General features: G+C 45.4%; 1 protein-coding gene and 1 long non-coding RNA gene across 8 annotated transcripts in view; one reads left to right on the top strand and one right to left on the bottom strand.

Moving 5' to 3' along the window:
• Positions 1–14,759, bottom strand: part of FAM13A (family with sequence similarity 13 member A) — a 197,712-nt gene that overhangs the window by 163,630 nt on the left and 19,323 nt on the right. For all 7 annotated transcript variants that reach the window (XM_074993622.1, XM_074993616.1, XM_074993621.1 and 4 more), the window contains exon 4: positions 3,993–4,173. In XM_074993622.1, the coding sequence (XP_074849723.1) occupies positions 3,993–4,173 (181 nt within the window). The remainder of the gene's footprint in view (positions 1–3,992; positions 4,174–14,759) is intronic.
• LOC142012797 (uncharacterized) overlaps positions 6,790–14,759 on the top strand; it is a 42,077-nt gene continuing 34,107 nt past the window's right edge. Inside the window, exon 1 of the long non-coding RNA XR_012645469.1 lies at positions 6,790–6,979. This is a non-coding gene — a long non-coding RNA (uncharacterized LOC142012797). The remainder of the gene's footprint in view (positions 6,980–14,759) is intronic.

Here is a 14,759-nt window from a genome sequence, read left to right as displayed (position 1 = left end):
CCACCACATGCAGCAGCCCTTAGCCCAGGGCTTTTGGCAGCTGCTGCTGCTGCTGCAGCTGGGGCTCCATGCTGCGTGCATGGGGTCTGCAACCGGATGTCGGCTCTGCGGACCTCGTGCTGTGCAGGCTGACTGTGTCTGGGAGTGGCCCTTTAAGGGAGAGGCTTGCTGTTGCCCCAGAAGGGCTAGTCCAGCCTGTGACCCCATCCGCAGGCTTTGATGGCCCCTTATTTCAACGGGGAGTGCTAGTGTGTGTGGACACTCCGCATTTCCTTCCGGGGCATCTCCTTTTGACGTTCCCCATCACTACTTCGACGCTGAACGTCGACGGCACCAGCCCCAGAGGACGTGTAGACAATACGTGTCAAAGTAGCCTATTTTGATGTTCTTACTTCAAAATAGGCTACTTCAACGTAGTGTGCTAGTGTAGGTGTAACCATGGACTTGAAAATCTTTGTATGTATGTGAATGATTTTACATCTCTCTTATTCTCTCTTTTTTCTTTATAATAAACCTTTAGTTTCAGGCACTGAAGGACTGGCTGGCAGCATGGTATTTTGGTAAGATTCAAACCCATACTAACGTGGTAACATGGCTGACTCTTTGGGGTCTGCAAAGATTTTGTATATGTGAGAATTGTTTTTTAAATAACTTTTCACTGTACTGGACTTAGAGGCTGACTGGGAGCCAGAGGACTAAAGTGCAAATGAAAGGTGTTGTACGATTTCTCTCTTATACTTCTTGATAACTAGTTGGGGCTCAGCTTTTGACTTGCTGGGGAGTTTAACTTCAGGGCTGCCAACCAATCTTGGGAGTACGTGCTCTCTCTTTTGCAGCCTGCCTTGACTATGGCATTTCTAGTAAGGGCTAGCATAAGCACCACCATTTCACAACACCCACCCCAAACTGGCTAACAGGTTGGTGGTTACGGCACTGTCTGATTTGAAGGAGGGACCTCACTGCACTGGTGAGTGCCCCGACTGCTGGCATTTGGTTATTCTAACACGTGTCCTTCTCCTCGTGTGTTCTGATCAGACATTCCATCCTGGATGTCACACAACTTTCCCAACAAAAAAAGTCATCAAAACCAGCCCGTTCCCAGGAAAAGTTTCTGTTCCAACAAATCAGCACTTTCCAACACAAATCCTCAGGCAAACAACTCACAATGTCTACACATCTGTGATTCTATATACACCAGTGTTTGCAGTTCAGTGGAAAGGAGTTTGTTTTTACTGAGTCCACTGATGAATGGAGACTAACAATTTTCAGGTATATTTATGGGCTCTTCAACCTCAAAGGAAACCAAAGCCACCACGTCCCAACCGCCAACAGCCTGGTTAAAAATCTCAAACAGCAATCCTCTACAGACTTAGCAGAAGGAAATTTGACATTTCTGGCAGCACTCACTTAGAGTAGTCATCACTGAACACAGTGAGGTTATCTAAAATAATCATTATTCTGACATCCACCTGGGATTTCGAGTCATGGCTGTAAGAACAAGTGAGTAGGGAGCAACTCCGCACTTCTGTGCAAGGCTCTAACATCTGAAACTCCATCACAATGCGCTCTGAAGTGCATATTAACACTGGAGGAACCTTTTGCACCCTGGCCTCCAGAAAAGAGGAGGAGAAACCTGGACCAGAGAGAAGCAGTCATTAGAACCAGTGAATTGAGTGGCAAGTTCCACTTTATCTTTAAAGATCGCCCATCCCTCCAGCTAGATCTCTGTGCCTCTAAGACAGGGGTAGACAGACTCTGACCACAGACCACATCCTATCAGGGCTTTTAGTACAGCCATTAGGATTACCAGCTTGGCGGTGTAATGGGGCTAAGGCAGGCTCCCCGACAGTGGACAGTGCCCCTTTGGGTCTAGGTGGGAGGTGGCAGAGGGCTGTGTGCGCTGCCCTCTCTGGCAAGAGGAGTCTCTGCAGCTCACACTGGCCAGGAACAAGGAACTGCAGCCAATGGAACCTGCAGGAACAGTGGCTGCAGATGCAGTGAGCAAGTGGAGCTGCATCCCCCATTAACCCCGGGAGCTGCAAGTGGACATGCCGGCCGCTTCTGGGAGTGGTATGGGGCCAGAGCACAGGGGGAGCCAGTCTCAGACCTTCTGCACTGCCAGTCAGGAGCTACCTGAGGTAAGTGGCACCTGAACAGAGTTTGCACCGTGAACCCCTTCCACATGCTATCCCCCCGTCCTGAATCCCCTCCCACACCCCAACCTCTGGGCCTAAGCCCTCTCCTGCACCCCTGTCCCATACTGAGCCCTCTTCCACAACCCGCACTCCCTTCCACACCCCAACCCTAATGCATGGACTGCCTCACAATTTCTGTATGCAGATGTGGCCCTTGGGCCAGAACGTTTGCCCACCCCATGCTCAAGGGTGCTCCCTTCGCTAGATCTGGATCACACACTGCTGAACCAAGAGGGTTTGTATGTCTCATGTCCTGGAGAGTGGAGCTGGCAGCACTCAGCAGCTTCCTGTGATGCCTTCCTCCCAAAATGCCCCCAGTCTAGGTACTGTGCAGAGAAGCCTCTCAGACGTGTGGGGAAGAATGTTGTGTAGATGCAATTTTCTACCTCCTACTAATCTGGGGGATTTCCTGATCCGTTCTGCTCCTCTCTATACCACCTAACAAAGTGCTTTAAAAAAGCACCTCAAATTGCCAACTAACTCCCTCTACGCTCACCTCAAATGTACCCCTCAAACCTGCACCCATTGTTTAGGGCAGGAGCAGACAAAATATGTCCCCTGGGCCAGACCCAGCCCACTACCATCCTGTGGTCCAGAACTAGCCGTGGGCAGGTTCCTGGCCTGCCACGCTTTCACAGGTCGCTCAGAATGGCCGGCTGTGAGGGCCACATGCTCTGTGCACGCCCCAGGGGCCGAGGGTTCCACGTGCCGCCCCCACCCTCAGCATAATCTCGCAGTGCCCACTGGCAGGAAACCAACCAATGGGAGCTGCCTGGGTCATCCTGGCAGAGCAGGCAGTACCTGCAGGGTCCTCCTCCTCCTGGGAGCGTGTGGCCTGAAGAGAGCACACAGCCTCTGCAGCTGCCCGCTTTGAGTGGTGTGCAAGGGAGAGGGAGGCAAGGAGGCTGCCCGAGGGTCCTTCTGGGCTGCTGGCCCAGAAGCCGCTTAAAATAAGCACCTCCTGGCCAGAGCCTATACCTGACACGCTACCACCTCCCATATCCTAACTCGGGTCATAAACCAAACCCAGAGTCTGCCCCATGATACAACCCCTCCTACACTGCTTCTCCAGGTCAGAATCCTCTCCTGCACCCATCACCCCTCTAGACCCTGCACTCACTCAGGGACCCTGCACAGCCCGCTCCTACCTTAGGTCACAACCCAAACCTCTGCCACCCTCTTGCACCCCTGTCCCAGATCACAACATCCTCCCAGACTCTGCACCCCCTCCTACAGCCTGCTCCTAGGTCAGAATCCTCCCCGGCACCCCAGAGACTGCAGCCCAACCCCCTGCCCCAAGTCCCAGCCCCTTCCTTTGCCCAAACTTCCTCCCAGACCCCACAGCCCTCCCCTGCAGCCCAGCTCCTTATCCTGAGCTCTCTTCTAAGCCCAACCTCCATCCCAGACCCCACACTTCCTCCATTAATATCACGGAAGAGTGAGGCCCTGGACCACTTGCCAAATTCTGGAAGTGCCCTCCCTGTCAAAAATCACTGCACACCTGTGCCCCTGTAAGCTACGTGCTTGGGCAGCTGCCCAGGAGAGATTCAGGTGCCATCCAGCTAATTAGCAGAGTACCCAGTGCCACCCAGGAGGGCAGCCTGTGTTCCTAGTGGTGTTGCATGTCCACTCATGGCTTTAGTGCATGTAACAAAATTTATTCCACCCAGGATGGGAAAAATTCATGGGCACGCTGCTGCCCACCTATGAGTTAAGGAATGTATTACTGTTTCTCGTTTCCTGCTTCAAAACAGGCTCAACCAAAGTGAGACAAAGGGGAAAAACCCATTAACTTACTGAAAACAACTTGGTCCAAAAATAGTGGCCAGATTGAAAATGTTCATTCTGTTCTCCGTGTGATGCTCAGCGACTTGGGTCAAGAACCGGCACAGATACTTCAGCAGGCAGTAGTTGGCATCAGGCAGCTCTTTTATTAGCTCTTTCAACCTGTTCTCCTTCTCAGCATCATTTCTAGTGTCTGGGAAGAAGCGGGGAGGGAGAGAATATGGTTTCTGAGCACGATCCTCCATCATCTCCGATTTATTCACGGACATTAAACACAGTAACTGAATAGACAGGATCAGATTCTGCTGTAAGGGCAGACTACACACAGCCTTGCCTTGAAATAACTAAATCAGAAACTGGCAAAAGCTTGAGTGTAGATCAGCCCTTATTTATACAGGAGTAAATCCAGATTAGTTCAATTAAACTCAGTGCAATTGTACTCTGCCCACAAATCCTGCCTCAAAGCACATTTTTACCATTCAAGCAGCTTGTTTTTCTATCCCTCCAAGCAATGTGCCCTCCCATTCACACATGATAACTTCTTGCTCATCTTACTAGACTGACATTTCTTTGGGTGGGACACTAGCTTGTGTCATTTAAAGCACTAAGTGAATTCTGTGCACTAGAATACATAGACAGAGCTTGAAACACTTGTCTGAAACCTCTTAGCCAAAGCAGGGCCAAATTTACACATATGCCCCCTAGGGACAGCATCTTCAGCATCCACCCCCCCGCCCCCCGCAACAGCTGATTTTCACATTTCCTACTACACTGAATGAGAAATCCAGCCCTGAGTCTACAGACAAACCAGGGTGAAACTAGCTGTGTCCTCAGAACTCCTAGAGCCACCGTCACTGCTGTTTAGTTTGTGCTGGTTATTGGACACTGTTCATTTGTATCTTTGTGTTATACCAGGAGTCAGCAACTCCCGTCACGGGTGCCAAGAGGCACGTGAGCTGCTTTTCACCTGCATGTGAGTTGGGAGGTCAGACCCGTTCCTCCCGCCACATGCTTGCTCAAAGCCAGGCTGCCTGTGGATTAACAAAAGACTGGCTAATGCTACCAACCACCTACAGGGTAAAGCTCTGCAGCTTTATTTATTTAATAATGAAGCTGTTGTAAGTAGGACTATTAGTGACTTTAAAAGTATCACCAGCACCCGGTCCGTGCATAGGGGTCCAAAGGTCAAATTTCAGCACTCCACCTCAGCAAAGGTGCTGACCCCGATCTACACCTGGAGCTAAAAGGTCACTGGTGCTCAGCTAAGGCTGGGGAGGAGACTCATCCTCTCTCTGCAAGTGATCTAAGTGCCACTTCATGGGACTGAACCACACACAGCCCACATATATGTTACACAAGCAAGAACTGCCAGGTGGTCTGGGTGTGGCCTGATTTACAGTTTTAACATTCTGTTTTGAAATATGTTTCAGCAAATACTCCCTGAAGTTAACTTTTATACAAGGTCCAATTTTGTAACCTTTGCTCACAAGGAAGGACTCTGCTTACATGTGCAGTCCAAGGACTCAGCCACAGCAGTTAATGCTGAGGTACAGAAGGGATGCAGAATCAGGACCAAAGTATGGGGAAGCTGTAAACGTAACTCTAATAGAGTAGTTTGTATCCAAACTAGTCTACTTTTTTTTCTGCGTACAAGTGGAAAAAGAAAGCATGAGGTTTATTAGTAACTATATTTTGTGGGTGAAACTGCAGTGTGTTACTGGTGTGTCTAATGGGAATTTGCACACCTGTGGCTTTTTGAACAAAACTACATACATTGTATGAGACTATTGTAGTACAAGTGTCTCTGGGAACAGAACGGAAATTGCATTTTGTGGTGAATGTCGAGACTCTGACATTTGTTGTATTCAAAATAGAATAAAACCCCAGCAATTTCAAAAGCTCTCTGAATTTTTTTAAAAAGTCATTTTGGACAAATCAAAATATTTTGTTTAGACACAATCATTTCTTTCAGAAGTGTTTTCCTTCCTTCCAGCCTCCACGCTGCAGGTAAAACTGATAAATCAATCACAAATGAATAAATCAGTTAATATTTATTCAGTATCACTTACAGCGCCTCACAGTTCTCTCTTGTTGCTGGAGAGACATCCACTGAAAACTTCTGTCTTTACTTAGCCTACCACAGCCCAGTTCAGAGCGATCTGGCAGCACCAGGGCCAAAAATGGGGCAGAACGTGAACTCACAAAGGGAGCCGCCCCTGCCCCCAGGTCACATTTGTGTATGTCAAGTGATGCTGCGGCATGTGCTTATGGGCTGGAGTGGGGAACCACGCCACCCCCCCTGAGGACAACAGCCGTCCTGAAGGCTGGAAATAGACCTGAGCTAGTTCTCCATGCTCTCACCCAGAATCTCTCCAGGACCTGACTTCTCCCCTCACCCACATCACTTATCCAGGCCCCCCAAGGGGCTTAAGTGGATTTTGTGACTATCTGCTACCTTAAAGTTGCCCACCCCTTTACTGTATGTTCCTAGCAGAATATCATCTAGCCCTGAAGCAACCGGTGGTTTGAAGAGAAAAAACACATAATACTATGAAAGAAAACAGCTTCTCCAGTTCAAGTAGTAAAGCCTTCTGGTTTGGGAACAGAACGTCTTCTGGATAAGTCCTAACTAGATCAGGCTTCTGACACCCATGTTCAGTAAACAGCCTCAGCCATACACGTTGTATTTACAGCAGTTCAGCAATTGCCCACTGGACGTATGTGCCAAGTACGTCCTGTTTTGGAACAGCACTGTGTTTGTGCACTCTGCACAGAGTGCTTTGCAAAAGAAGGGAACAGACATCACACAGTGGGCTTGCCTTCTCGTGGCTGCAGGCAACGATAGAGGATACAGAAAATACTGTTACTTCTGCTGCTTACAAGATGGTAGTTCTACTTTAGGGCTAATGCCTGAACTGATTTTATTGATACAGTGCCCTCTTTTAAACACCAGTAGGGGACAACTCCATATGCTAAATCAGGGTACATGGACTTCCAAGGTAATCACATTTATGGCTTACATTTTCCTAAGTCTCTTTAACAGAGCCTGTGACTAAGGTTTGTTTTTTTTTTTAAGTTAGCTGGTGTTTTTGAATTTTTATCTTTATCACTGCTTTTTATGTTCAGTGATCACTTTCAGAGTGAATTATAGATTAGCCTGGGGAAGGAAGAGCGCTAAGCATAAAAATATGAATGATCAACATTGCCAAAACTGCCAGAGTTTGGGGACCGAGGTATGATCATGAGGTTGGGATGTGCTTTTTAATTTGCACGACCAAACATTCGTACAGTTAAAAATTAAACAAGACTTATCTTGCATGTAATTTAAGAAGAACAGTAATAAATGTTCTCACATCTGTCACTCAGTATAGTTTCTCATAAATTAGATTAGCTGGAATTACAGCATGTTGAAATAGCAGAAACCACTGTTTCTCAGGCTGCAATTTAGTGCTTGAGTGGTGTACTGATCTGCAACGCTACTTTTAATTTTTTTCAATGCATATCACAAACTAAGCTTATGTCTCTCTCTTTTATCTTACATGGTTAAATCAGAATTCATATGTGGTTTGTGTTATAAATGCATGTGCAAACATACCTGCCAGTTCAAGGACGCTAATTCACTTCAATTAGAACTTTTCTTTCTGAAGCCAAAATCTAGCTCTTTCCTCAGAGTGAAAAGGTCACATGGCAACAAGCAGATTTACAAAATTCTTATTGCTCACATATCTAGGGTAGATTTTTTTTTAAAAAAGCCATGCTAGATATTATTAGATTGCTCGTTATCATCCATCAGCACACAAGGAGACAGTAAGGCATTTTCCCTTTTCTTTCTTTTAACTGGACGCGGTAAGACAGGACAATTCTGAAAGGCTGGGATAAGAAGGAATTTAATTATATCTCCATTTGCACAGGTAGTTAATTGGGAAATCACTGTGATTTGATTTCCAACTACCTCTTTCTTTTAACAACAAGGGTTATGAAAAGAAGCCAGGTCAGTACCACTTCCATGTTGCCAAAACAGTGGATTAAAATCCACAAATACTTCTGATAAGGCAGACAACACTACTTACTATTCAAAACACATGTTCCTTTAAGAAGCTTACAGTTATGATCAATGCCAAATCCTAACAGGCAGAGAGACTGTCTCTCCCCGCCCCTAACTACCTGATTAGGAAATGCTTTTAAGACTTAATTATCTCTCTCACCATCCAAATGGTAACAGTACTTTTCCACCTGCTGAAGACTCTTTCATTGCTGGAAAAACTTGCAAGATGCTGATCTCCTTCTCTTCTAATCAATGCTATATTTTGAAGCCAGGAGGGCACTGCTGTAAACAAAGCTACCAGCCTCCCGGCAACAGACTTAATTCAGTTAGTTTGATTTCGCTGTTCATTAAGCGGACTATCCTGCAAGGCATTGATCAGGGGCATCAGGGGAGTACTTAGCTCTGCACAGGGTCCAGCTCCTGGCCTGTGCCCAGCATTACTCTGCTGTTAAGTGTGCGGCATGCAGCGACTGCAGCAGTTCAGATTATTAGGTCATCAGAGAACTCCTCTCTGGGGGTGCAAATACATTTCTACTGAATGGCGCGAAGCACAGAGCTCTCTTCTCTCCTGCTGAACAGGCATCTATCTACACAATGGTTTCTCCTCACCAGCCTGAAAGGGGACAGGCAAAGGTTGCTGTTTTCTCTTAACACCCTCTGCAATGCGGCAGGCCAGGGCAAGGGGCGAGGAGCATGTGAGAGGAGCTGGAAGTTAAGCCCTCTCTCACCAGCAGGGGTTTTAAAAAGGGGAGCAAATGCATGCCTTGCACCCCTAGCAAGGCTCCGTTTTATTCAGTCCTCTCAATGTTCACAATAAACATAAATACTGACAATTGGAGGCGTTCAGCGCACACGCACACACACACACGCACGTTTTGTAAACATGTCAGGGCAAATCTATCCCAACCACACCTCTTCCCTTAATGGCGCAATGTCTTTCAATCTTATCAGAGGGTACAAATGTTTTTGTGCCCTGATAACCCAGCATGCAGACTTCTTCCTTGTTTGATCACCTGTGATTACGATTTTCTATTTCATTTTAAATCAAACGACAGTGGACTGCAGCAAGCAGTGGACAGTACAGAAAACACAATTCTTTTCAGAGTGCCACTATGGTTCACAGTAATGATGAGAAAACTCTAAACGGGCAAAGTTCCTGCCTTAATACTTAATTTCAAGCTCTGACCCTTATGCATGGTGCTTAACTCTACGCTCTCTGAGTAGTCTAAGTGAAGTCAGTAATTTCTATGGATTTTATATAGCACCATTTGACTTCAATAAGACAACATACAGTGCACAAAGTATACGTTTATGTCTTTGCAACATTTTGGCCTACATCACTCGGTGAACATCAGCGAGGCCGGTCCTAACTAATTGGCAGCCCTGGGCAAATGAGGGCTGTCATGCGGGGTGAGGGGACACCCTCCCAGCTGCTGCACCATCCTACTGGGCCTTGCTGCACCCCCAGCTGCCCACAGTGCACTCTGTCCGCCAGGCTACTCAGATGTGGCCCTGCCCATCCTCCATCTCCACGCGGCAAGCACCCACTGGCTCTGGCCCGGGCCATTTTGGTGGCCACTTGAAATAGATGGTCCCAGGTCGACTGCCCAGCTCGCCCACCCCTAGGACCAGCTCTGAACATCACTGCAACAACACATGAATGCCCAGATTTCCAAGCATGCATATTTAGGCACTTGAATCAGAACCCCATTTTCAGAAGCCCTCAGCACCCAGCAGCTCCTACTGTGACACTCAAGGCCAAATGTTCAAAATAAAAGAGACAGCATCCAGTGTGCCGAGCTGCTCTGAAAATCTGTCCCTAAAGGGCAGAAAGGAGGAGGAAAAGTAACTGGGGAAAAAGAGGAAGGTGAAAAGCCACAATCAGGTGAATATAGCGACAGCAAGAGTGGCTTGATTTGTATGTGAATATGCACACTATTCACAAAACCCACTTCCCAGGGAACAAGATGGAGCAGAGGTGAACAAGAGAAGCCCAAGAAGTGAGCTTTGCCCATGAACTCAGGAAAGAAGAGACGTCAGGGTAAAAGGGATAATGCACAGCAGAAAGAAATGCACAGAACAGTGACGGGCGCATTAGAGAGAAGTAAGCAGGCTGTGGGCCTTAAGGAGAGGGAAAGGAGTTGAACTGAATACAGTTGTGTGGTCATTTCTAGTCTTATGGCATGTTACTACCCATTCACATAATCAAGCAATGGGGCCAGCTTTGTAACAGGTCATCATATTTCTATACATATTGGGTTTCTCTGAACAAGCAGTAAGAATTAACTAATCATCTAATTCAATCCCCCTTTTAGCCAGGCTACTCAATCCCTTTCTGACTTGTTTTTTTCCTCTTTTGATACCTACTATTGACAATGGGCCATTTCCGCCTTGCTGAATAGACCTTGTCAGCTCTGGCCCTCCCTCTTACTGGGACTCTACTCTTTAAATACCCCTCTGAAACCACATCCCCACTCATGCATCTGATGAAGCGGGTCTTTGCCCACAAAAGCTTATGCTCCAAAATATCTGTTAGTCTATAAGGTGCCACAAGACTTCTTGTTGTTCTCAAAGCTACAGACTAACACAGCTACCTCTCTGATACTCAATCCCTTTTGCCACTCTATTCATTTCGCGCCACTGAGCAGAATGAAGAAGTGCCACGAAATGAGTTAAATTTTGCCATTGTAGCTAATGGCAAATTGTGAACTTTGAAACAATCTTTTATTAACTCATATGCCATCCTAAAAGTATACCTATGTCAGCTTATTTGTCAGACACAGGGGCCTTTTTAAGATGTGGCCTTGCCTTAGCACAACAGATCACACATGGTTTAAGTCAATAAAAGAAATACCAAAAAAGGCTACTTCTATAAACAACATAATCAGGTAGCTCAGGGAAGGGGTAAATCATTCAAATCAAGTGGGTGGGTCTCATAATCCACTTCATAAAGCAGAATGTATTCTCCCTCTCTACAGCTTTGCCTTTTTATTGTTATTACCACTAGACTAAATGTTATCTACACATAAAATGCAGCTTCAAGTCTTGTTATTGGTTGATAAATATCTTGTGCATTTAAACACGTTGTTCTCCTAGTTACTAGCTAACCTTGATATTAATCAAAATGAAAATACAAGCCAAACAATACTAAAAAAAATGAACAACAATGCACTGCACAGAAGGCAGTGAACTTTATTACAACGCCAAATTTGAAATACTCTGTTAAAAGCATGAATGGATCGCTCCATTCACGGATCCATTTCTCAGGTTTAAACTTGGCCTAAAGAACCCATACTTTGGATCATCTTTAAGGATCAACCCTTAGCTATGAAGCACAATATGAAGGGATCTCTGTTAATATAGAGGGATGTACTGGAATTAAGTGCTGTTGAAGAACCGCTCTTCCCTTCTCTCAAACTAAGAAGCCTTTCCAATGATACCACAGAAAACCAGAAATGTGCCTCACCCTGTCAAAGCAGGCTACTGATGAGAATGGAGAATATATGATCTCACTGTAGATGCACCATACGGAGAAAACAGGAGCTGGGACCAGACACGAACAATCTTTAGTATGGATTATGATTAGGTTCTTCTTCAACATATATACACAGAGTGCCAGAAATGTACACAGTCGGCCCCACTTTCCAATACACACCTACTTGAGGGAGTAACAGAGAGAAAGCTGCGCTAGTCTATATACTATCAAAACAAAAAAGCAGTTCAGTAGCACTTCAAAGAATAACAAAATAATTTAATAGTCTACTTAAGGGAGGAATGCAACAGAAGGCGTGCATAAGAAAAAGCTTCCTGCTCTGTGGCAGGGAAGTTGCAATAATAAGTTGCCCAGTGTGTGAAAGGAGATAAGGGTTGTAAAACACATCAAGGTCTTTACAAGGCAGAGATTTAAAAACAAAAGATAAGGCAAGAATGAATATACCAGTTTACATGGAGGACCTGGCCTGGAGGGTGCAGAGTACTTCCTACCAGGACTTTGATTACAACAACAAAATCTCCAAGCAGTGAGGCTTCCTGTTTCTCTTGAGCCATGGTTTCCAATACACACCCCATTTGTCACATGAGGAAGTAGTTTGTGGCAAATGTGGCTCAGAGCCACACACGTGGGGTGCCCTTCCGGTCGCTCCATGCATGCACCCCACCACATGGTGCGACAAGTGTGTGGCAGCAGTGGCTGAGACAGCTCCTCCAGCCGCAGCAGGCAGTTAGTGCAGCTTGGGGGCTTGGGTGCTTGGAGGTGGCGGCTCAGGGGCTTAATGGGTGGAGCTTGGCTGGGGGGCCAGGTTTGGTGGGGGGTGGTGCCTGGCCTGGGAGGCAGTGCCTGGTGGTGGTGGGGGAACTGTGGCGATCTGGTGAATCACTCTTGCATACCTCTGTTCTAGAGGTTGGATTCATGTTGCTTGGGTGGGTAGGTACCAACCCTGCTTCCTTGTACCAATGTTATGCTCTGTACAGGCAGAGGGAGGGATGGACATTTCCTCCACAATGGCAGAGGGCATTAATGAACCCAGCTGACAAAGGTTATAATTGGGATCTGCTAGAACCAGCGCATCACCTACCCATCTTAGCCCGGCATCTTTTCTGGCCAATGCCACTCACTTTTAGGGCAATGGTGGCTGGCTATAAGCAACTTGCCAAAGGCATTGCAATAACTGGCCCAGCTGAAAACTTTCTCCTAACAGACTTCTATTGGAGCCTGGGTGAGAATATGGAGCAGAGCTAAGGACACCTTCAGAATTTGTTGTGAAATTTTATCTGGGATTGTTTGAACTGAAAATACTCATTTCCATACATTTAAATTCTCTTGTTAGTGGAAATAAATAGTAACAACCTTAAAATTAACCTGCTTTGTCAGTTTCACTTAAACGTGGTTTTTTTAAAAAAACTAAAATATGAGACTTAGGAACTCTCTCTGTTTCACACCCATCCACTCTTCAACCTACCAGAGAAGCTCACAGACAATGTTCCTGATTAGCAAATGCAATTGTCCTTTTTAGAAAGCTTGTAAATGAAGATTTGCAGCCTTTAACTGGGAGTTACTTATCCGAGTCACAATCTAAGTTCTCTATAAACTGTGCGGCTGCGCAGCTTCCCAGTAAGTCCTTCACAGGGGCTCAGGGCTGCAGCACAGCTGGGAGAGAGGAATCCCTCCTTGCCAGCCCCCAGACACTATGGGAGGGGTGTAGGGACGGGGACAGGCCAGGAGGGCCATTTGGCCAGAGCCTCAGGAGACAAAAGGGCCTCAGTGTTTTACATTTTTCTACCAAGTCACTTCCATTTATTAAACACCTAGCCGTTATAAGGAGACAACAAAAGAGCGGTATATACCCCATGAAAATTGATTTAAGTCATTGGGAGACCTTGGGCCTTTGACATATTTTGGTCACATCTGAGTTTTCGTCTATGTGACAGGAACCTGAAATCGCTTCTGTGATAAGTGATTCTATGTTATGAAACACTATTTACAGCCTTGGCATAGTTTAGAGGTCTTGAAAGCTGTAATTAATTCTGTCACTGTAGAATGATTTTGCTTAGTCTGAGGATGAGTATAACCTTAAATTAGATGTTTATCTCTGCTTAGGAGATTTTTGTATTCCTCTTTTTTCTTATGTATCTTCATATACAATAACCATACCAGGCTCAGCTGTAAGCTACCTCATCATCCAGCTTTACATTTACCTTTAAAGGTCTTTTTGCAATAATAGACATTTAATTCTAGTTTAATAAACTTTATATCTAATCTGGCAATCACCCCATGTCCATATTCATAATAATGCACCAGTTAGAGGAATTGAATAATGAGAACATGTTAACAGATGAAATTTCAAGACTTTGAAATAAGGTTATAAGGACTGTAGTAAATAACACCCTCAAACCACTGTTATGTAACATTCGTTACGAAGTATATTCAATTAAAATCTTGTATAACCAATAACCTTTAGCAAATTAATTTATCGCGTTACTGTGTTTTAAAAGAATCTCTTTAAAAAAAGGAAGTAAGGATTTGAAAGTTGTGCAAGTAAGAGACAGCAAAAGCAACAGAGTGAAGCAACAGTTCAGAGTTTAAAGCCAAAAACATCACTTCTGGTAGACAAGACACCTCAGCCATTAGATGGTGACCGTACTGGCAATGTCACCTGTGTGGATGAAGCTCCTAAAAATGGTCCACCAAACTAATGTTGTAACTGAAGCATGCAATGCTATGTTAGATGTTGAGAGGGATAACACTGAATGACTTCTTAAAGATATCCAGAAATTTGTGATCATGGGATGCAATCCCTTCAGAGTATTCAAAAACAACGAGAAGTCCTGTGGCATCTTACAGACTAAAAGGTATTTTGGAGCATAAGCTTTCATGGGAAAAGACCATGAAAGCTTATGCTCTAAAATAGCTGTTAGTCTGTAAGGTGCCACAGGACTACTTGTTGTTTTTGAAGATACAGACTAACACGGCTACTCTCTGATACCTTTCAGAGTATTGACATTTCATCTGAATTTTCCCCCAGTCACAGCCTAACATCTCAATTTGATGCTTAAAGGCACTATCAGGTCTTTGTTTTTTTGTTATTATTGACTCCATCAAATCTGGTCTCACCTGTTGATTTGAGTCACTGCAACTAATTTGTACCCTTTTTGAATTCCTTTAAGAGTTCAAACAGTCACTAACTCAGGGACCCATCCATGCAACAAACCTCGTTGCCAGCTCTGCCCACATATCT

This window comes from Carettochelys insculpta, chromosome 4 (genome assembly GCF_033958435.1).
Source record: "Carettochelys insculpta isolate YL-2023 chromosome 4, ASM3395843v1, whole genome shotgun sequence".
NCBI classification, from domain to species: Eukaryota; Metazoa; Chordata; order Testudines; family Carettochelyidae; genus Carettochelys; species Carettochelys insculpta.
The sequence above is the reverse complement of the archived record's forward strand: the minus strand, read 5'-3'. Positions and strand labels throughout refer to the sequence as shown.